The sequence below is a fragment of the Mustela nigripes genome, chromosome 2 (assembly GCF_022355385.1).
Source record: "Mustela nigripes isolate SB6536 chromosome 2, MUSNIG.SB6536, whole genome shotgun sequence".
In the NCBI taxonomy this organism is placed as follows: domain Eukaryota; kingdom Metazoa; phylum Chordata; class Mammalia; order Carnivora; family Mustelidae; genus Mustela; species Mustela nigripes.
In genome coordinates, this window is record NC_081558.1 from 184962109 (window position 1) to 184986718 (window position 24610).

At 34.7% G+C, this 24610-nt stretch overlaps 1 protein-coding gene across 1 annotated transcript in view; it reads left to right on the top strand.

Moving 5' to 3' along the window:
• The window catches only part of GBE1 (1,4-alpha-glucan branching enzyme 1), a 271358-nt gene that overhangs the window by 49827 nt on the left and 196921 nt on the right, over positions 1-24610 (top strand). Inside the window, exon 2 of the mRNA XM_059392145.1 lies at positions 5171-5340. Coding sequence (XP_059248128.1) covers positions 5171-5340 — 170 coding nt within the window. The remainder of the gene's footprint in view (positions 1-5170; positions 5341-24610) is intronic.

Below are 24610 nucleotides of genomic sequence, written 5' to 3' on the forward strand. Positions count from 1 at the left end.
TGAGAGATCCTTTCTTTACTGGTTTAAAATGCTCTTTAATCAGATATTTAATTTCTACATATGCTTGAGACTCTTTTGGTGATTCAATTTTGTTCCATTAATCTATTTCAAATAATTTAAATTCCCCAAATTTTACAAACATAGCTTTACGCACTCAATAAAATTCCTATAGGATATTGTATTGGATTATGTAGATGTTGTAATGATATAAAGATTATATAGTTTCAGAAAAAATTATTTTTATTTAAATGGTACTTATTTGTTATAAATGATTGGAACAATGCAAGGGAAAAAGTAAAAAGAAACCTCATGAAAAAAATTGTCACTAATATTTGGGGAACATAATTACTGATGTTTTATATGCTTTCAAACAGGTAGGAGAATAGAGAAATGTCTTGATAGATAGAAATAATATAATGAAACTTGAGACAAATATGTGTTAAATTAGCTTCAATTTATTTGAAACAAAGAAACTGAAGTGAAATGAAAGAAATGTCTGAAATTTATATACATCTTCCTTTATGCTAAAAAATGTTGTTTTCTGGAGTGCACATCCAACATTAAGCCATTTACGGTTGTACCAAAAAGAATAAACATCTAGGAATAACTTAAGCAAGGAGGGGAAAAACTGTACTCTGAAAACCTTAAAACATTGATGAAAGAAATTGAAGATGACACAAAGAAATGGAAAGCTGTTCCATGATGATGGATTGGAGAACCAGTATTGTTAAAATGTCCATATTATCCAAAGCAATTTACAGATTTATTGTAATCCCTATCAAAATACCAACAATGTTATTCACAGAACTAGAGCAAATAATCCTAAAATTTGTATAGACCACAAAAGACCCCAAATAGCCAAACCAATCTTGAAAAAGGAAAACAAACCTGGAGGTATCACAATCACTACAAAGCTGTAGTAATCAAAATAGTATGGTACTGACATAAAATTAGATGCAGATTCATGGAACAATACAGAGCCAAGAATCAATCTACACTTTTATTGTCAATTAATCTACAACAAGGAAGACAAGAATATATAGTAGGAAAAAGACAGTCTCTTCAACAACTGGCATTGGGAAAATTGGACAGCTACATACAAAAGAATGAAATTGGACTACTTTCTTACACCATATACAGAAATAAACTTAAAATGGATTAAAGACTTACATATGAGACCTGAAACCATTACATTTCTGGAAGAAAACATAAGCAGTAATTTTTTTGACATTGCCCATAGAAACGTTTTTCTAGATATGGCCTCTCCGGCAAGGTAACAAAGGCATAATTAAACTATTGGGACTACCCCAAAATTAAAACCTTTTGCATAACAAATAAAGTCGTCAACAAAACAAGAAGGCAGCCCTCCTGAGTGGAAGAAGATAATTTCAAATGATGTATCTGATAAGGGTTCATAATAACCAAATATATGAAGAACTTACACAACTCATGCACTGTTGGTGGGAATGCAAGCTGGTATAGCCACTGTGGAAAACAGTATGGAGACTCCCCCAAAAATTAAAAATAGAATTATTGTATAATCCAGTAATTGTACTATGGGCCATTTACCCAAAGGAAATGAAAACATTAATTCAAAAAGATATATGTATCCCTATGTTTATTGCAGCATTACTTACAATAGTCAAGATATGGAACCAATCCAAATGTCCATTGATAGTTGAATGGATACAGAGGATACAGGAGTGGTATGTGTATGAATGTGTATGTGTGTGTGTGTGTATGTGTGTATATGTGTGTGTATTTGTGTGTATATATACATATGTCATACACACACATACACAATGGAATATTACTCAGCTGTAAAAAAGAATGTGATCTTGCCATTTGTAACAATGTGGATGGACCTAGAATGCTTAATGAAATAAGTCAGTCAGGGAAACACAAATGCTGTATGATTTCCATCCTATGGGGAATTTAAGAAATAAAACAAATGAACAAAGAAAAAAAGAGACAAACAATAGACTCTTAAATAGAAAAACTGGTGGTTGCCAGAGAGAAGTTTGGTGGGGCAATGGATAAGATAATTTGAAGGGATTATTATTATCATGATGGGCACTGAATAATGCATACAATTGTTGAATGACTATATCATATGCCTTAAGCTGATATAACACTATATCTTAATTATACTTGAATAAAATAAAGGAATTAAAAAGTATAATGATGACAATCTTAAATTTTAGTCAGTGATCAGTTATTCTTTTACAGTGGGGACGACTACTATATTTTCTTCCATTTTCCTTTCACTCATATAATTTCTTTTATAATAAAACTTACTTCATCCATTGAGGTTATTTCTTTGTTATCACATTCTAATTTTCACCATTGTCTAGCAATGGTTCTATATTTAAAGATCAGGGTTCAGCAACACTGCTCCCATGACTGTTAATTCCTCCGTGTATGTGTTTTTAATCTTTTAATCATCTAGTTTTTTTTTTTTCCCCTTCAGCTGTAGTTCATTAGTGTCATAAACTTAAATTTATTTTTTAATTTGACAATATTTAAAGAATTCCTTAGGTTTGAGGGGGAAATTGCCTTATAAAATACCGTTAGGGGCGCCTTGGTGGCTCAGTGGGTTAAAGCCTCTGCCTTCGGCTCAGGTCATGATTTCAGGGTCCACGGATCGAGCCCCACATCGGGCTCTCTGCTCAACTTCTCTGCCAGCTTCCCCCTCTTTCTCTGCCTGCCTCTCTGCCTACTTGTGATCTCTGTCTGTCAAATAATTAAATAAAATCTTTAAGAAAAATAAAATAAAATACCATTAGATTATCGCCTTTCCTTCTCAGAAATGTGTGGGCTTAGCTTTATCTTTTGGTCTTTAGTGTTATGTTCCTTTGGAACAAACAAAACAAAAAAAAAACCTCCATCTTACTGCTTTTCTATGACTGGTTTTCTAACGAGTTCTTTCTCTATCCTTTTAATTTTAGTAGCCTAAATTGGGAGGCCATGTGCATGTTTATGTTTGTTTTCCAAAATTTTCTTAAAACATAGTATGCTCTTTTTTAATATGTGGCTTTAGTTCTTTTATTTTTCCTTCAAGATCTTATTTATTAGAGAGAGAGTATGACTTGGGGTGTGGGGCAGACTCCCCACTGAGCATGGTGCCCCACATGGGGCTAGATTCCAGGATGGGGTGATCATGACCTGAGTTGTATGTTTAACCGACTACGCTACCCAGGATCCCCAAATATTTAGATTTAATTCTGAGAGAAGAATTTTCCAGCTTTATATTTTTTATATCCATTTTATTTGGTTTTGTTCTTCAGAGTCAGCAGCTATCCTTATTTTAGATCATTTTTGTCAATTTTACGTACCTCTTAGCTTCCCTAATATAGTCTATTTCTTAGTCTTTTTCTTCTCTATTATATAAATTTCCAATTATTTATTTGTCTAATAATTTGCTATTTTACCATATGTGTATTTTGTTTCTTGCTAATTCTATTTTATTATTTTCCAGTGATATATTTTGTTGCTCCTCTTGCTTCTTTTAGGTCTAGGGGTCTCATTTTACCTCTCATTCTATTGTTTGGTTGTATAATCTCTCACCTCTTACTTTTACTGAGTTCATATTTTTTAAGATTTTATTTATTTAGGGGTGCCCAGGTGGCTCAGTCAGTTAAGTGTCTGCCTTAGGCTCGGGTCATGATCTCAGAGTCCTGGGATTGAGCCCCACATCAGTCTCCCTGTTCTGCGAGGAGCCTGCTTCTCCCTCTCCCACTCCCCCTGCTTGTGTTCCCTCTCTCACTGTGTCTCTCTCTGTCAAATAAATAAATAAAATCTTTTTTTTTTAAGATTTAATTTATTTATTTGACAGAGAGAACATGCATAAGTAGGGGGTAATGGCAGAGTGAAAGGGAGAAGCAGACTCCCCCTGAGCAGGGAGCTTGCCCAGGGGAATTGATCCCAGGACTCTGGGATCATGACTTGAGCCTGAGGTAGACACTTAACAGACTGAGCCACCCAGGCACCCCCTATTGAATTCATTTTTAAGTAAGTTGAAATAAAATGTGAAATATTTGTAAGAATTTCTAAATCTTTGGAAAGATTTGTTTTCTGTTTGGCTTAGTGGGAATGTTCTTCATTAGTCAGCTTCTCAAGTTTTGGATATTCCTTATATATCCCCTACTTGGATTCATGTCATCTTTCTGGGACTTTTATTGCTCACCCCTCAGGATCTGGAGAAGTGCAAGGAAGCATATATTAGCATTGCTCAGTTCATCGTTCTGGAACCTTCATTTTTGACAGAAAGCACCTACCATCTGCCTCACTTTAGTTTTACCTGTTTTGTTTTTGCTTCTCCCTGTCTAGTGACATTAGTAGCATTTTTATTTTATTTTATTTTATTTATTTTATTTTATTTTATTTTATTGATTGGCTGTATGGACTCCAGATCTGGGTAAGGGTGAGAAACAACCATGTGTTACTCTTAGACCTCCTTGGGAAGGAATGTTTGGTTTCTTCTCATGGACACTAGCTTTTATAGTTTGACATGATGTAGCACATTTTTTTCCATGCATAGTTGCTATGCTAAAGGGCAGAACTAGGGAAACTACAGCCCATAGGACAAATTTGGCCAGTAACTGTTTTGTAAATGACATGTTATTGGCATTAACCATACCCATTCATTTACATGATGTCTGCAGCAGTTTTCATGCTTTTGAGAAATAACTGAGTAATTGTGAAACAGACCAATTTACCATCTACCTTCTAACAGGAAAAGTGTGCCAAACTCTGTTGTAAGGTAATTTTATTTATCTTACTGGCTTTTGACTATTTTTCTTTTACTTTCTTAGGGGTTGGAAGAGAAACATGCAGGGATGCTCCTTCATCATACTATTTTGACATAGAAATTGCTATAATGCTGATTTTTAAAATTTCATGGAATATAGAAAATCATATTTTCTCTCTTACATCAAAATGCATGAAATTACCAAAAAAAAAATTAGATTGGTTCAGTTTGAGATAGGAATTATTTTATCCTGTGAGGTAACTGCTACCTTATATGTGAAATTATTCACATTATTCCTCTTTAATATCTTTTTTCTTTTCTTTTTCTGAATAAGAGTAAATAAAGCATTGACTTAACTACAGTAGCTTTCCTAGAAGACGATTTTATTTTCTAACTTCCTTCTTTTGCACTTTTTCAAAGGTATAAGCGGTTTAATGAGACCTTGAACAACATTGGAGAGAACGAAGGTGGTATTGATAAATTTTCCAGAGGTTATGAATCCTTCGGTGTCCACAGATGTGCCGATGGTGGTTTATACTGCAAAGAATGGGCCCCAGGAGCAGAAGGAGTTTTTCTTACTGGAGACTTCAGTAAGTGTTTGAAAGATTTAAAGTTAGGTGTACTATTTCATTTGTTTACTTAAAACATAGATTTGTTATGCTTCATATATTTATATGAAAATTAATGATTACAAATATCTGACTTTTCAGATGGAGCCATAGGATTTGTTGTCTTTACCTTCACGTGGTACTGGTGTTCCTGCTGTAATGTAATACAGGTGTTCCTGAAAAACTTTTATGTTTTGTAAAATCATGTACCAGAAGTAACGGAGTTTATGAGAAAACTAGTGCTAGGCAGATTGCTTCAAATTTATTCAACGTTGTTAGCAAGCCCTGACAAAATCAATAGCAATCTGGGTAAAAATACTGGTTTAAGTTAAATCTCCACTAGCATTTGCACCTGGTTGGCTGGCACTGTAGTTCTTGGATCCTTCAGAGCCTAATATCCTTTTTTGAGACCTCAGTGAAAGTGAGGACATCTAATCTAGAGGATTAACTTCTTCATGACTCAATTCTTTTGTTTTCTTTTCCTTTTTTTATAATACAATCTCAGTTTTTTTTTAAACAAATATCTTTTTAGCCTTGTTATTTGCACTATTAATTTCATTAGGCACTTAATCCTATGGAAAGCATAGTAGATCTAGACAGCAGGCTTCTAAGTTACTACGGTCTAGTGAGGTAGGACCTGCATGTAAACGACTATAATATAATTTGGTCAGTTGTAGTCTAGTGGTATAAATAAATTACTGTAATAGTGACAGGGAGGAAGGTTCAATTTTGGATGCAGAATAATGAAAACTGGGCCTTGGCAAAATGTTCATAATGCAAGAAAATACCAGAATGATAATCATCCTTTAGTGCCGTGAGAGTACTGTAGTATTTAAAATTTGATTTTATCAGATTCAGAAGTCTACATGCTGTATTATTCCATTCATATGTCATTCTAGAATTGGCAAAGCTACAGGGGCAGAAGACAGAGTTGTCAGGGTTTGGAGGTAGGAGTTAAGTTGTGAGTGGATTACAGAAGAGTGTGAAGGATCTTCTTGGGGTGATGAAAATATTTCATGTCCTAATTGTGCTTGGTTGTTACATGACTGCATACATTTGTCAAAATTTATAGACCTATACTCGTAAAAGACTGCATTTTATTGCATGTAAATTATACGTTAAGGAAGCTGACTTTAAAAAGTTTTGATTTTATACAGGTTGTCTAAAGCAGTACTGTCTAATAGAAATATAATGTAAGCACTTATGTAACTCAGAGCTTTTAGTGGCTATATTAAAAAAAGTAAAAGGACAGTTGAATGAATTTTCAGAATGAAAAATTTTATGTAACCCAATATACCAGAATATTTTAATATTTATATAATCAATATCAAATTCATTGGGTATTTTTGTTCTTTTATATTCTTTTTTTTAAATTAATTTTTTATTTTTTATGAACATATATTTTTATCCCCAGGGGTACAGGTCTGTGAATCACCAGGTTTACACACTTCACAGCACTCACCAAAGCACATACCCTCCCCAATGTCCATAATCCCACCCCCTTCTCCCAAACCCCCTCCCCCCAGCAACCCTCAGTTTGTTTTGTGAGATTAAGAGTCACTTATGGTTTGTCTCCCTTCCAATCCCATCTTGTTTTATATTCTTTTAACTCATACTTTTTAATTGGAAATACTTGATCTATATTTAGATTTAGTAAATTTTTAGCTTAAGAATACAAACCCAGGTTTTTTCAAACATAATTGAAAGTTCTAGTAACTGAGTTGAATACATTAAGATTTAAATTTAGTAAAGTAATTAAAATTAAATAAAATTTAAAATTCAGTTTCTCAGTTGTACTAACCTTAATTCAAATGCTCAAAGGCCACAGGTGTCTACTGGCTTCTTTATTGGAAAACATAGGTCTAAGGACTTGTAGTCCTCCAAATTGGATAAGACCTGTTTTTCTTGAGAGGAAAGTTTTGAGAAAGCCATATGATCTGCTGACTTAGATTAGTTTTGGTTACCTGATGATAATTATGAATTAAACAAAATTATGGGGATAAGAGACTTCTTACTTAAATTATTATTAAAATAGTCATTAGTAATTTTTTCTTATACGCAAACCTTAATATTTCTGCATCTTCTCTGTACAGCTGCTTGGACTAGTAGTTTTTTGTTAAAAGACCATTTAGACATTCCACCTATCATTAAGGCACTTTTGGCATTCTATTTTATTACTTCTTTTTACAGCCATTTGTAAGACTGAGAAGTATTGACTCAGAATGTGCAAGTTAATTTTTACATAGAGGTACCAAAACTACTATAAGAACCTCAGTTAAAATTTGGTACTGTCATTAGGTACCCCCTCCAACATATTTATGATTAAATCTACTAAATAAGTTTTAGAAATATAAAAATATGGGAAGGGAACTATATGAAAATTAGATTTGGGAACTGTCATAAGGACTAATACTGATTTATTAGAAATTGTGCCTCGTAAATATAGTTGGGCCGTATGTCCATTTGGAGAACTGCATTTAAAATTTTATTTAGGATTTAATGCTTATTAATTCAAATATGATAATCAGAAATTTTTTTGTAAACAGAAAACTAAAAATTTTCTACTACGTATTTTAATGTAAAAATGTCCTCTGTTAACTTGTTGTTTTTATTCCAATTCAATTTGATTTTTAAAAAACACTACCTTTGGGCACCTGGGTGGCTCAGTGGGTTAAGCCACTGCCTTCGGCTTCAGATCAGGGTCCTGCTCAGAGGGAGCCTGCTTCCCTCTCTCTTTCTCTCTCTGCCTGCCTCTCTGCCTACTTGTGATCTTTCTCTGTCAAATAAATAAATAAAATCTTTAAAAAAACAAAACAAAAACAAAAATGCTACCCTTTGTGAAGGTGTATAACATAATTTAAAATCTCTATATATACTTGGGATAGCATTTGGTGAATTATTTTCATCAACCAGTATTTGTTTAGTGTCCAAGAACATGAAGAACATCAGATTTAATCAATGAGCCCTTACTTTTACTGGAGAGATGGAAAAAACTAAGATAAAACTAAGAAATTGTGATAGAAAATAGTTAGGAACAGGCAGTATGCTGGGAAAATTTAAATGACTAATCTATTTTTTCTTTCTTTAAGATTTTATTTACTTACTTCAGAGAGAGAGAGAGCACAAGCATGAGTGGGGGAGGGCAGAGGCAGAAGCAGACTCCCTGCTTAGGAGAGAACCCCTTGCTGGGCTCCATCCCAGGGACCCAAGATCAAGACCTGAGCCTAAACAGGTGCTTAACTGACTGAGCCACTCAGGCGCCCCACTAAACTACCTTCTTATCTAGATGAAAGAAGAGCTTTTCTGCCCAAAGTTACAGGGTCTCAGGGTCTCTGTATACATTAGATCTCAATTTTTCCTCACTAAGGAGCTTTCACTTTGAAAAGTTTGAAAATTGAGAGTAGAGCCAAACTTTTGGGTTAATAATGCATTTAAAAGAATATGTCTTTGGAAAAAAAAAAATGTACCTGTGAGTAGTGAGCATTAATTTGATATGACTCTGTAGAGCACAGAATTTTGATGATGATGACAACATAGCTGAAAATATACCCTTAAATAACGGAACTAACCGTGCCTTTAACACAAGGAATTCTATATTTTGTTTTTCCCTACTTACATTTTCTTTTCTTTCCTTTTCTTTTTAAAGAAGAGTTGAGCAAGAAAAAAGTCATTTTTCTTTGTTGAACTTTTTCTCAGGGTCAAAATAGGTTAGTTAATTTTCTTGTTAAGTCTTTTAATGTATAAATTTGTACTAAACCAAAAGGAAAAGAAAATGGCTATTTATTAGCTAAATAATTACATATCTTTTTTTCATTACAAAGTGCATATGAAGATTAATTAAAGTGTTCTTGGGAGTTTTGCTGATCATATTAAGATGTTTTAAAAAACATGTAAAAATATTTAACTGTACTCATGACTATACTTATATTTATCAGCTGACAGGTTGACACAACAATAAACTTAAAAGGCTCTGTAGAATTAAGCTCCAACTAGAACATTGATCAGTTTTTAACATTCTATTCCTGTAACACAGTAAGCTTAACTTTCTGTATATGTACTTGAAATACCACTTTCAATTAATCAAAACAATTGCTTCTTTACCCATTGACCGAGATTTAAAAAATAACATGATTTTATTTATATTTTTATTATCAAAGTGTAATATAATTTAAAACATTGCTTTTGTGCCTGCCTCTTCTCTCAAACCCTGAAGATAATATAAAACAGATCTTCAGACACCAGCAACAAAACTTTATTTCTACTAATCGTTAAATTAACTAATATTTACATGAAAATGAAAATTTTCTCAATTTAGTTTTTACCTAAACGATTAGATATTTGTGGTATTTTTTCAGAAGAATTTAAAATGAAAGAAAGTCTAAACTTTATTTCTGTATTATGAAAAATTATACCTGTAATAAAAACCCTTTAGCATACTGTCATATTTGTGTCCTAATCATTTTAAAGATTTTATTTATTTATTTGACAGATAGAGATCACAAGTAGGCAGAGAGGCAGGCAGAGACAGAGAAGAGGAAGCGGGCTCCCTGCTGAGCAGAGAGCCCCAGGTGGGGCTCCATTCTAGGACCCGGAAATCATGACCTGAGCCAAAGGCAGAGGCTTAATGCGCTGAGCCACCTAGGCGCCCCGTCTCCTAATCATTTTAGAAATGGATTGCACTCTATATTCTTTCCCTGGGCTTATTCATAATATTGCTGGTAAATACTTGTTCTATTTTATTTTTTTGCCAACCAACTTGAAGATATTTTAGGTACAACTACTCAGAGTAGTCAAATACAAATGATCCTTAAGAAAGAAATTGGCATGAATTGGTGTGTAAAAAAAAAAAGTTTGAAATCTTAGTCGAGCTGTCGAAAACAGTTCTTCCTTCAGCTCAGTGGGGATAAAGTGATGGTATTTGTCTTACTTGCCTACTAGGTTGCTGTAGATACTAACTAGATCGCAGATTTGAAAATATTTTATACCTTATTTGGTGCTAAAGAAATGTTAATTGACAGGATTGAAAAAATTCACTCATTTGTATTTTTTTCCTTATTAAAGAAATTACTATTAATTTCAAAAGGCAGTTGACCCTTGCACAAGTTCAATGATGTAGTCTCTGTGTTGTCCAAACCAAAGTGGATCTAGCTTTTGCCATTCACATTTTTAAAACTTGGAAAGCAGCTTCACTTTAAATATATTACACATATTTTCTTTATTTGAGAGAAAATGAAACAATCATTTCTTTTCCTTTCAGTCATTTTTTAAAAACTAGCTTTTTAAGCAGCTAGCAGCTGCCGTAGCAACCCAGGAGAGCAGTGGAGGTATAATTAATGACATTCATCAGGACTGGAATCTTACCACCCCAAAAGTATTTCTGGGCAAGCCAGAAACTACTTAAAGGTTCGAGATGAATTTCTAAAACTTTGAATCATCTTCAGTAGAGCGAAGATTCATTCTTTACAAAATTAAATGTGATTTAAAATATCTTGGAGTTTTGGAACTAAACCATGTTTATTGCAAGTTGCTAAATAATTGAAGAAAACTGGGTGCTTTCCAGTAGCTAGATGATAATAAGTTGAGAAAAAGGCTGTAAACTACATATGTCAATATAAAATAATTGGGTTCTATTCGCTATAAGTGAAAACATTTCATTTAAAATTACTAAGTCTGGGAGCTAGGCACTTTTCAAATAACCTAAATGTCTATCACTGATGGACTTAAAAAAAAAAAAAAGGAAAAAAAAAAGGAAAAAATAACACCCTGATTTTTATGCCTATAGAAAAAAGGAACCACAGATATTTTTGCAGAGTAGGAAAGATTTCTTTCTTACTTCCTTTAAAAGGAGAATTTTACCTGCTTCCTGGACAAATTAGTCTATAATTTTGTTTTCAGTTAACAATTGCCCAGAAGTTTACATCATCATTAAAGCTTTTGTATTTCTTGATTCCACATGCCCTGAAACAGTGCTGCTGAAAGTGTGCTCTGTGGATCTGTGTGGTTCCATGCACTGTGATTTTACCAGTGATGTATTGGCAGAAATTGGGATTGTAAGCATTTAGAAACTTGAATAGCAGTTTGACAGGGTAGGGTTTTTTTCTGGTGAATCTAATGATAATATAAAAATTGGGGCTTAAATTTTGAAAGCTTTTTTTTTCTTTTGATTTTCTAATAATTCATTTTATTACATTTTATATAAGATTTAGTCTATAATAGATTGGAAAAAAAGGTAACTGATCCATCAGCACAGATAGTTGGAGAAACACTGATCTGAAAATTAGGGATTATTTGTTGGTTTAGAAGTCTTTTATGGTTGGAAGGTATATAGTTCTGATGTCAACTTCCTTTGTATTCTCTTTCTTCCGATAAATCTATCACAGCTGTGTTGGCTTTCACTGTGGTATGGCATGTTACAAAAAACTCTAACATAATGGTTTGCAACGGCAAAGGCTACAATTAATCAGCTCTCCCTCAATCCTAAGGGTCAAATTCTTCCCAGGATCAAGGGTGATGGAGCAGCCCCTGTGTGGGACATGCTGATCTCCTGACAGAGAGAAAGAGTAATGGAGGAAGCCTCTCACAGCTTTTGAAAGCTTCAGCTTAGAAGTGACAAATATGATTTGTACTTCCATTTCATTAAGTAATTTGGCCAAGCCTTATGTCAATAGGGCATGGAAGCAGAATCTTCTTTAATGGAGGATTCTGAAGATTATGAAAATTTGGGAATAATAGTATAAATGACCCCCATGGCAAAAAATGCACACTCATAATATAAGGTATAAACTTTCTAGATTCTTTGATATTCTAGAGTGTGAGTGTGTGTGTGTGTGTGTGTGTGTGTGTGTGTAATCAGAAGGGAGTTGGTTCGGTAGGGTAGTGCAGTAGAGCTCTCTACTTTGATTGTTGAGGGTTTTTTGTTTTTGTTTTTTTGGGTTTTTTTTCCTGGAATCTCTACTCACCTCTGCATTCAAGTGGAAGGAACTTCAAGGAGTTTTTTTGTGAGTTAGACACTTTGAACTTTACGTGGGTCCTCTGTAAATGCATTTTTGTTATGTGGGTTCTCATAAGTTTGGCTTTTTGGAGATTGGGATGTTTCTAAAAAGCAACTTTCTGGGATGGTCTGAGGACTCTTTTTATTTTAGCAAAGAGGTGGCAACTACAAGGTAGAGGTAGAGGCCTTAGGACTATTAATCAAACCAACACTGATACTGAGAAATGGCCTCTCTGATGTATGTCAACTTGAAATAACTAATCAATCTAGGCATTTTGTAGAAAGTTTTCACAACGTTCCTCTAACTTTCCCACCTGATGTTGCTGCTCTCACCCCTTTTATATGTTTTTACTGATAGATTATTTGTTTTCAGTGGAGTGGACGTACAGTGGAGGTTTACTTAGCTGATGTCTACTTACCATATGCGGTGAATTTACTTCTGCTTGACAGGCTCACTGTAAATGATACTGACAGCTTTCCACGGGATACTGAGTACACATGGGTTGTAGGCGGTAGTTCACCACATGGACGCAGTTTGGTTCCTGCCAGTTACATTCAATGCTTATTAGTGAGCGGGTTTCCCACCCCTTCAGATCCTGTGAATGCCAATTCTTCTCATTATAATTCTGCAATATAACATTCTATAAAGTGATGAACCCTAGGTGTGACAGCAAAGAAAATTATTAAGTATTGGGAAAATCTCAGTAAGGACAAGTTGGGAAAAAAATGATTTTGAATTAAGTATGCACAAGTGAACTGTGAGAAAATGATATAAATCTAACAATTTCACATGCAGATTACTTTGTGTGCACCTCTCCACTTTTGTTCCATTATCACTCAAAGGGAATTGGAAATATAAATGTTGCATGGTAGGCGTGCGTTCGTATAAGAAAGATATGATAAGATCCTAATCAGAAGACCTAAGGAGAAATGGCTTTAATCTTTTAACAGAATAGGGGTGAATATTTGTATTTATATTTTAAGTAAAAACAAAATTTTTTACTGTTTTTGAGTGTGCATGTGTGTGTCTACATATGCCAATACATATTTTGTCATTCTCTGCTTTAACCAGTATTTTCAATATACGTAGCAACTCTGCCCCAGTTGTGCTGGATCAGAGAGATTTGTTATAATGTGTAATGGGATTATTTTTATAGGGAAACATCCTTACCTCCCAGGATTTTAGGAAATTGCTGTTAGAAACCTTAATGCTAGAAGGTAGATTTTGAACTGTGTGACATAAATGATAATTTTCTAGTCTCGTGTTGCTTTTTCATAAACATCCTGTTAAAAATTAATGCTGTTTGGGTACTACAGTACTTTTCGTTAGGTCTCAGTTTTTATTCGCAGTTATTTATTTTCTGTCATTATCTTTTTAACATTTTAAAAGAGCTATAATTCACATATCATAAAGTTTACCATTTCGAAGTAGACACTTCAGTGGTTTTTAGTATACTTACTGTGGTGTACCACTGTTATCACTGATTCCAGAATATTTCCATCATTCTAAACAGAAACCTCCAACTGGTAGCGTTGGTCCCAAATGTCTTCTCCCGCCATTCTCTGGCTACCTTTAATCTATTTTCTGTCTCTGTGGATCTTCCTATAAATGGAATCATACAATATATGGCTCATCTTTCCAGTTTCTTTCACTTATCATATGTTGTTTTCAGGGTTCATTTAGGGTGTGGCATGGAACAGTCCTTTATTCCTTTTTTTTTTTTTTTTGGTGGCTGAATAATAATCTACACCACATTTTGTTTATCCATTCTTCAGTGGCAGGACATTTGGGTTGTTTCTACTTTTTGTCTATGATGAATAATGCTTTTATGAATATTTGTGTACAAGATTTTATATGAATAGACACTTTCAGTTCTCCTGGGTCACCTTAGTTATTGATGTTCTTACCATTATTTGCCCTAAGATCTTTTCACCCACCCTGCTCTGCTCTGTACCTCATTTCCCCAGCTCCCTTAGTCTCCACCACTACGGAGCTGGCTTAGTGGGAGGTCCTAATGAATTACTTAAGGGAGGGAAGAGGGAGAGGCCAGGGAATTTCCCCCTACTCCCTTGCCTACCCCTATGTCTAAAGTGAGTCTACCCATTTCTCATGCAGCAGTCCTGTCTTATAGTTCTTGTGTTGCTTTTCTCTCTCTCAGCTCAGCTCCTGCCAGGTAGGCTTGCCTTCTTGCCAACTTCTGTTGGGTGGCCCTGGCTTCTGAGTTCCAGTAATCCTGCTTCTCTCTCAGGGGTATTACCAGCTTCCTGTTGTTGCTCATCTTTATTTGAATTCTTAGTTCTTCTCCTACCCTACCGGTGTAACCAGTTTCCTGTCTTAAGGCTCTTTCTTGGGAATAGGTAGCTTGATTTCCACTCTGGCCTCTCATGGCTGGATAGTATTTCCCTTTCATTAAGCATGCTGAGTTATGGACATATACAGGATATCTTTCACATTCTATTTTAGATATTTTAAAGCACCCATGGAATGATTCAGCCCAGTGGCCCTACCTCTGTTAAGGTATTTTCAATAATTTTTTTAGAAGTTAAACTTACTAACTTTGTGAATGTTTAAGTCTTTTTTTGTGCTAAAGAGATACGCATTATAGAATTCCAGTTATTTTTTTAAAGATTTTATTTATTTATTTGAGAGAGAGAGCACACAAGCAGCAGGAGGGGCTGAGGGAGAAACAGACTTCCTGCTAAGCAGGGAGCCCGATGTGGGGCTTGATCCCAGAACCCTGGGATCATGACCTGAGGCAAAGGCATATGCTTAACTGACTGAGCCCCCAGGAACTTCAGAATTTCAGTTATTTTATTCAAAGTTCTAGAAAACTCAGCAGTGGGAGATAGTGTTATACTCTTCCTTTATATTATAGAAAATTAGTTATGTTTTACTTTAAACAGGATTTTGATGTTTCCTCTATTAGAGAACGGTTTCATCTTCATCATGCTTTGTTAAGTCTAAAACAACTTTTCCACATGTCACTTGAAGCAGACTAACCCGGTGTTGGTAATGTGAAGATTTCAGGATAAATAACAAGTCTTCTGAATCACAATCTTAGGGTAGAGTTTAATGTTTATGATGTATTGCCCTCCTTTTTGAGGATTTGTACCATTGATATGCTAGTGGATGTTTTTAACCCAGGCTATTCTAGTTTGCTTTCTTTTTTCTTGCTATCTCAGTTGACTGGTAAATGTGCTTGGCTCCAATGAACAAGGCTGTTGTGTCTAGGCAAATTGTTCACACACTTGCTTCTGATGATTTTTGGTTGGGAGTTCTGGTTGAGAGTCACAAGATTTTGTCCTCTGTATTAGTCGGTGGCTCAGGGGTTTCACTGCGGTGAGTTTAATAAAGGGCTTTTTACCAAAGGCTGGGGAGGACTAGAATTGGAAGCTGTTGCTTCTTAGGGTGTAGGTATGAGAAAGCAGGGAATGGGAACTAGGGAACTATGTTACTGAAACATAGTTAGAGCTGGAGTCGTAAATGAGGAGTCTGATTACAGGATCTGTGGCCAGAGAGAAAGGCAGCCACTGACAGAAGGAAGCAGAGATGGAGTAGGTGTTAAATACCTTTATTTCTCTTATGCCAGCATCCACCATTGGCCAGTCCCAACTTGGCACTGGAGTACAAGGGAGACCTGGAATTGCCGTCTACTGATGCCAGCCTCCGGGGCCTGGAGCAGGACTTAGGAATTCAGAAGGATCTTAAAGTAGTTCCTAGGATGGAGAAATGGAAAATAACCAGGATAGCTACCGGGATTTCTCTTAACATGACTTAGAGGGAACTCAAATCACTGGAGGAGGCACTTCGGCCTTTATTTTCTTCTAAGTGATTAGGACTTCTTTAGATAACTATATCAGTGTATGATGTACCTTTTCATTCAAAGAAGAAGAAAGCATTCTTGGTGCATTGGTTTCTTTCCCCCCTTCCTTCCTGCCTTGATTGCACCCACCCTATCACCCCTTTTTTCCCTTTCTCCACCCCCAACCTCCCTCCCTCTTTTCATTCTTACCCCAACCCCTCCCTTCCTTCTTTTCCTTGGATATATCTTTAATCTTAACAATCCTGAACAATAATAAGAAGCAGAAGAGTTTCAGGTTTTCAAAAGGGCCTAGGTTCTTAGGGGGAAGGAGATGGAACTTTATTTCTTAATCTACTTAAAACAAGCAATTAACTTTGTAGCAATTTATCAAAGGCTTCTAAAATAGCATAAACCACTGTATACACGATTACCAGTACATCTAAAATCAGAGCAAGTAAAATCCAAGTTTTTCTTTTCTCTTTTTCCCCCTGAAATTATAGAATATAATCTTAAAGTCAGGTGCTTACTCTGTTAAAGTTGTAGTGTCTCTCAAATAATATTCCAGTTCACTAAATATACAGTTGCATTGGTGTATATAGTGATTTTTTTTTAAAAGCAGGTTTATTATTTAAAAAAAAAAAAAGAGTCCTTGAAGTTAGGATCTGAAATTTAAATTTAACAATTTCACCTTCGTCCCTCCCTACTTTCCCTTTCCCTTGAGCAGCAATACTTATTGGGCACTCTCTGTGTGCCAAACACTGTGCTAAGTCATGGAAATTCACTGATGCAAAAGAGGGGAAATAACCTTTTCATCTAGCAGGGGAAATGGGTGGTCTCCTTTTAACTACCAATAATTGCCTAAGGTCATCTAGTCATAAAATTAAACAGGGATTTAGATATTATTCTAACTATTGTAGGCATCACTATATGACATTTTGGTCAAAATAAATAAAAGATCAAAGATAACACTTCATAGAGCTATTTTAGGAAATAAAGAATTAGGCAAAGATACTTCCTAAGTACTTTCCAAAGTTGAAACAACTCTTAAAATATAATTTAGTAATAATAACTCTTTCAAGATACTGTTTTTTTAAGGACTTACTTTATTCCTTATTTATTTTGGTGATATTTTGTGTGTTTATTTTTAAACCAAAAGTATGAAAATGAAACTTTTGAGGTATATTTCTAGAGAATCTGTAATTGATTTAAATGATACATGAGACATTTTTTGTCAAACTGAAGTGAGCTAGAAAAAAATCTCTTAGAATAGCTGTATTTAGATTTTAATGAAACTAGGCAGAAAGGAGACTAAAGTGAATTTCCTTTTTAGTCTTTTAAATGAAAAAGTGCATCATTTGTCCTATATATCTTATTCATCATCAGTCATAGCAAAGCATTCATTCCCATGAGGGAGATAATGGATTCAGAGAGCCGAGAGGAATGGAAGATTGTCATTCAATGCAGATGAGTTTTAGTAATATTTTTATCATGAGAAATTGGGTTGCAGAACCTTAAGATTTAGAATTAAGTTGCCATAGATATATTTAATTAAAAGTAGATTGCTTTAACCTTTCTTTAAGTTAGAAATAGGTTTAAAATCTTAAATTAAATTTATAGTTAGTTTGTATTTAACTTGTATTCAGGACTTGCCTTTAATAGGGATTTTTTATAAGGTTTAGCCCCAAAAAGGTACATTTTAATTGAACTATTACAGTGAACATATAAAGAAAGTTTCTGAAAGGATGTTATAACTTTGTATATTGGATCAAAGTATGGTTTACTTTTCTGCTGATGGAGAAAGTAACCAAACTTATCAAACCAAACTAAAAAGGGAGATAATACTGTTCTATGGTTAATACTTTTCTAGAAGTGGAAATACATGAAGAATGAAGTTACCAAAGCAGAAAAGCAAATGAGCATGTGTGTGTGTGTGTGTGTGTGTACATAAATACACATTTATACATATCTATATATGTCAGATTCGTGAACTCTGATATTAAAGGATCAGTTTTAGGTTAATTAGAGGAAATTAGAGTCTCCAAGCTCATTCTGTGATCTTACCTTATTGGACATTCTTAGTCTAAGGCATTAAGAAAATTAAGTTAAATAAAGAAGGTTGTATAGGCAACTACTAACATTAACCACACCTCCCAGGCCTGGAAATGCATCCCCTAGTTCAGGAGGTTATTTACCCCCTGATTCTGAGCAGACTCTGAGGTTTGGGCTGTGTTGGAGCCATGCCAGTTTCCTGCTTGAGGAAAGCCAGTTTCCTGCTTGAAGAGACAGGGGATGGTGCAACTCATCTGTCATCAGGCCTGAGGGTCGTATAGTTTAACTTTTTTCTAAAGGTTACAAAGTCAGAAGAGGGGCTTTGTCTCAAATCTACTTAGACACTTTTTAACCTTATTCTTCTTGGGGAATTAAAACTTTTTTTAATAGCTAGGTCATGCTGACTCACACAAAAGTATTTCAGATTAATTGTACATATTAAATCAAAATAGACTCCGTCAAAAGATAAGTCTATTCACTGTAACTTTCATTTCCTTTATAAAGGGAAAGCTTCTATAGAAAATAGTCCATATTTGTTCTCCTTTTCCCTCCTCTCCACAGGGTGAGGTAATCACAAACTGCAGTCTCCTATAAATATACCATCATTACCCAAAAGGTAATTGCAGCATTATATAGCTGTTAATCTTTTCTCAATGAAGATTGAGATTCATTCACTCTCAGAGGCTTAGTAAGAAAGCATGGCCATGTGATGCATTCAGAAAATGGGAGTTCATTGTTGTGAGCTTCTAGGTTATCTTCATCTAGACTTTATTTTGTTTCACACCTTCATCATCAGCCAGGCAAGAAGAGCCTGCTCTGTACAGAGCTATAGAGCAAGCAAGATCAGATTAAAATGTGCTCGTGAGAGCTCCTAGCACGGTGCCTGACATCTTGTACACTCATGATCAATACTTCTTCACTAATTCCGTTTTGCCTTTGTCTGGCATTTTCCGGTTTAAAGGGGAATGTGCACATTGTTGTCTAGATGGTCAAAACGCGCCCTTGCTGGATTACTTTTTGAAGCTGTGGACTCTCCTGCGAGGCTCATTGGTGGTGGTATTGTTCCAAATTGAAAGCATAACAATTTTTTTCCTATGGAATAAGTAGATGATACCTGGTAAAATCGACTCTTAAGTTTCTCCAGGTTAATTCCTTTCTTATGGGATGAATTTGGATTCATCCATTTACCACATGTTTCAGTATTTTGTTTAGAAGTCATTGGAACAATATTACTAGAGAGTTGAAGATAGTGCCATGGAAAGCTCAATTTAGGGGTCTAAGGATAATGAAGTGGTGAGGCATGAAAGAAGAAATAGTACGAAGAAAATGAGAAGGGTGTTCTATCATAACACAGGAAGAGAAGAGGGCTTTTTTTTTTTTTAAGATTTTATTTATTTATTTATTTGACAGAGAGAGAAAGCACAAGTAGGCAGAGAGGCAGGCAGAGAGAGGGGGAAGCAGACTGCCCACTGAGCAGAGAGCCCAATGCAGGGCTTGATCCCAGGACCCGGAGTTCCTGACCTGAGCCAAATGCAGAGGCTTTAACCCACTGAGCCATCCAGGCGCCCCAAGAGGAAAGGACTTTTTAAGGAAGAGAGATGTATACAGTATTATTATATTATCTTCATAATATTGAAAATGTAGTGAGCACTTAACTGTGCAATAAGTGCTTACTATAGACTTGCACGATATCTTCCCAATGCCCATTGAGGTAGATACTATTACTGTCCTTGCAATCCAGAGGAAAACCCTGAGACTTAGACTCTAGAACTCACAGCTACTAACTTGTGCCAGAGTCAGGATTTCATTCAAGCCATTTTGTCTGCATGCTGAAACCACTGAGCTAGAGAAGGGTTGAGGTCCACAAGCTTTCAGGAAGGTGAGTTCCATTTGCAGCTTTTCTTTGTAGTGGTACGGAGTTTCTGTAACAGAGAGTTGTTTCTATATTTTACAGACGTGGAAATTCAAAATCAAGAGGTTATATAATCTCCCAAAAGTCACATATCTAGTAAATAGTAACTAAATATTTATCTGTAAGTATTCTATATATAGTCTGTTAAAGCTCTGTTGACCAGTAGCATCCCAATTTTGTGCCTTTGAATTACATATAATTCCTGTGATGTACATCTGATACTCATGTTTATATCTCTAGAAGCTGATTTATACTTTTGGGATATTTTATATCTAAACTTTAAGACATTGTGTGTGTGTGTGTGTGTGTGTGTGTGTGTGATTATATACATATATAATATAATATAATATAATATAATATATGTAAGTAATTAAATGGTTTACATTTTTTACCTTTGAGTTGTGAGACAGAAAAATTCAAAGTGGACTGACTTGAAAGAGAACTCATATATTTAATTTCTTTTCATTTTTTTAAAAGTATTTGAAGAATCAAACTTTGTATCATTAAGATTAGATTTGTTTTGAACCTTGGCTACCACTTTTCAAATCTAAATTTATTTGACTATATCTACCACATATAGTTTCACTGGATTGTTCCTGTTGCATGAATGTCACCTTTCAAGGTGATTTTGAAACTAATCTTGAAGGAAGCTTCCAGAAATTTTGTTTGTTGGATGACACAACCTGATAATGAATTGAATATGATGGGCAAACGAAAGGCAAGGGAACATTAGAGAACATATAACATTTCAATATTAGGTCATTTATTTGAAAACATACACAAGCATACATAACACACACACACAACTTTCTGTTTCTACAAATAAAAAATAAATACATTTATAAATATGTGTATATATGTATGAAGTATGTATGAATGTATTGGAGTGTGTGTGTGTGTGAAGTAGGTATTAAAGAACCACATGACTTTTGAATATACTATCTTAGGGGAAGGAAAGGGTCTTGGGGAGGTGGTCAGTTGAGTTATTTTGTCAGACTTAATCACACTTAAAACTATTCTAGTGTCTACTATAGGAAAACAGGACAACAGAGAATCACAAATGATTCTCATAGATGAATCTCAGATTTAATCACAGATAATCATAAAAACAGTGGCATTGTTTAAAATTGTTATTGGGCTACTCTTATGGAATATTTTGGAGGTATTCAGTTAGGATAAGTAGTAATGATAAAAAAGAAAATGAATTAGCAAATTTTTAGTACATACCTCAAGATGAATAATATCACTATTGTAGTTTAAAATGCATATTAAGTATCACTATAAAATAATGAGTAGTTTTGGTAACTATTTAATGCACACATCAATTTTCTGCTATGTGCTGTTCCTCTACTAGAGCTAGAGAGATATCTGCTTTATTACTCTTTAGTTGCTTTTTCTGTATCTAGCTCTTACTGTCTACTTGATTGATAGCTCTACACCTGAGATCCACTTCATTCATTTCTTTGGGAACCTTAATAAGAGGAATTTAGAGAGAATACATGCACATCGACTTAGAACTGAATGGATGTACATATGACTCTCATTGGTGTTCAGTATCAGAGAACTTGAGTCTACATAGTCTCAGGTAGGTCAGCAGTGTCCATAACTGAGAATATCTCCTTACTGTGTTCAGTAGAGACCAGGGGTAGATATAGAGAAAGAAGATCGTTCTCTCTCTCCAGAACATCAGATTTGTGCAATGAGCAAATGGCCAGTGATCAAGAGAAGATGAAGAGAGCTTGGAGCTTAGTTGACTAACCTTCCAGTGATGGGACAGAGTGTAACAGGATAAGAAGGCAGAGCCATGCAGCCTCTGTTAGGAGGTGGTTAAAAGTGATGGAAACATTTTAATGATTTTGTTTCAAATTTTAGAGTTTCTGAATCTGTTCAGTCCAGTAGTTAAGAAAAACATGCTTATTCACTTTGTTTGACTTTAGATAAATGGCTGTTAAATTAGAAGCCAGAAAACCTGGTAATTGTAAGTGGTTTCAATGTGCTTTATTTTAATGGAATTGCCTTAATGGAAGTCAGATTTATTCTTGAACATGTTAAACCTCCATATAACTTGCCAGTATTTTCCTGAAATTGGCTCTCTGATTTCTGAAATGGGAGTGGGGAAAGATGTGAAAATTGATGGCCTCAAGCTTTTTAAAATCCAAATTGAAACTTGTACTACAAAGAGAGAAGTTTAACCTGAGAGTTTATGCCTATATCAGCATGACACAGAGCAGCAATTGAAGTTTTCTTACACCCCACAGATCTAATAAACACATTGGTTCATTTAAAAGTGATTCAATTTTCTTGGATTTGGGATTTCAGAAAAGAAGGAGCATCGCCTAATGAATTATGTGCTATGTGCGTTATAAATGTAGAAATCACACATAGAGGTCTATTTTAGATGCTACTTGTATGTAGATAGGGATAATTAGGCATTTTGCAAATCTATAGATTAACAGCTTTTTGAACATTTTAGAAAATCAGCTTTGAGTGGAGATTTTTTTTTTTTTTTTTTAAAGTAAGCTCTATGCCCACCGTTGGGGCTTGAACTCATGGCCCCTAGGTCGAGAGTCGCATGCTATACTCTCTGAGCCACCCAGGTGTCCCTTGGGTCATAATAATTATATAAATTATATTAATTATGTATTTGTATATTGTATTACATGTAATATATATACACACACTTTTAAAACAGAGTTTTGTAACTTTTTTCCCTTTATGTATATATTACATATAATTAATACATTATTAATACTACCACTCATAAGAAGGTATTCTTCTGAAATGGTTTTATATTATATAAATTACACATAATAGCTTTAGAATTTAGTACATAAAAGAGAAAATCAAGATCTCCTTTAAAATACAAGTAAATACAGTCATGTTTCCTTTAATTAATATAATTTTGCTTTTAAGTTAAGTCTACATAATTTAGTTACTGATACATATTAATTGAAAAGATTAATGAAAAAGAATTATCTAGATTTTTGTGCTTAATCATTTTTATTACTAAATATAGAGATAATTTTTTATAATCTTAGTATATAATGAAATCTTACTAAAGAGATATTGTTTATTATGTACACTTGCAAAACTAAGAAGAAGTGATTTTTTTTTATTGTTGTTCTGTTCTTTACTGAATTTCCAGTTGCCCAGTTATCTTATGAATTCAGTTTGGTATAAAAAGTTGAAATTTATCCTTTCATTAAAAAGTTGTTGAGTACTTATTATGTGGGTGGTACTATACTAGGTGTTGCTGTACAAAGATAGATAAAATTGATCGTGAAGTTTAGAAAGCTTAGAGTAAAAAAACAAATCAACACAGATACATGTAATATGTGCTGTAATAGATATAGATTTAGGCTACTCGTGAGATGTTCAGAGGGGTAATGTTCACTCTTAAGTGGTGCATAAGTCAGCTGTGGCCATAGTAACGCTGTGTAACACACTATCCCAAACTTCATATGTAACAACAGTAGCATTTATTTCTCACTCATGTATTTATGCATTTGCTGGTGGGGGGGCTCTGGTTTGTAGAGGTCTAGATATACTTAGGGAAAATGATGAGGTAGAAATCAAGATTTTTTTGGTGGGGGATGAGGCTGCTGATGAGGGATAGGGCAATTGTTGCAAAGCATTATCAAAACTCATTGTCTAAAAGGTGCAAAGAAAAAGAAAGTACAAAGATTGCTATAGCAGCAATTCCATGTTCCAGACTCCATGATGCAAATTATTCCAGACTGAGCGAGACCTCTAGATCCATGATGCCTCTGACATGACTTGGTTTCTTTAATGTCTGTTCCAACCTCTCCAAACCCTGTCTTCCTGAAAGTTTTTTCTTCTTGAACCTTCTACCACACTTGCCCTATAAATCTGCATCAAATTGTCCAATATCTCTGCTCCTCTACAGCTTCTAGGCCCCATGAGGAAAAACCACACAGCCATATGTACCGCTGCTTCTGTGGGCTGTGGCCGTAAACACTCCACAGAAAACATTTGCACACCTCCCAGCCTGGTCTTCCTTACATCCTCCATAGGAGCTATTTAGTTTCACCGCCTCTTCTGAATCCCTCATTTCACTGCCTCCTCATTCTCCCTTAGCGCAAGACTTGTTCTTACTTTTCAGAGAAAGTAGAAGCCAGCAGAAAGGAAAATTTCTACTTCCAAACCATTTCCCTAAAGAGATCATTCATCCTGCCCACATAGTTTTAACAGATAGTAAAAAAAAAAAAAAAATTGATGTCATGAATCCATACATTGAATCCCTCTTTCTTTTCTTCTCTAGTGTGGTAGATCTGTTTACCTCTTTTTCTCCCATCATATTCTCCCTCTGCTGCTTCCTTTCTCTTGGCATACAAAGTTTTTCACATCTTTCCTTCCTTAAATATAGTGGAAAACTAAAGACAATCCCTTCCTTAATTCTTGATCAGATTTCTAGAATGATATTGTAGATCATTAGTTACCAAACCTATGTGTGTACAACAAAAAATTAGGGAGCTT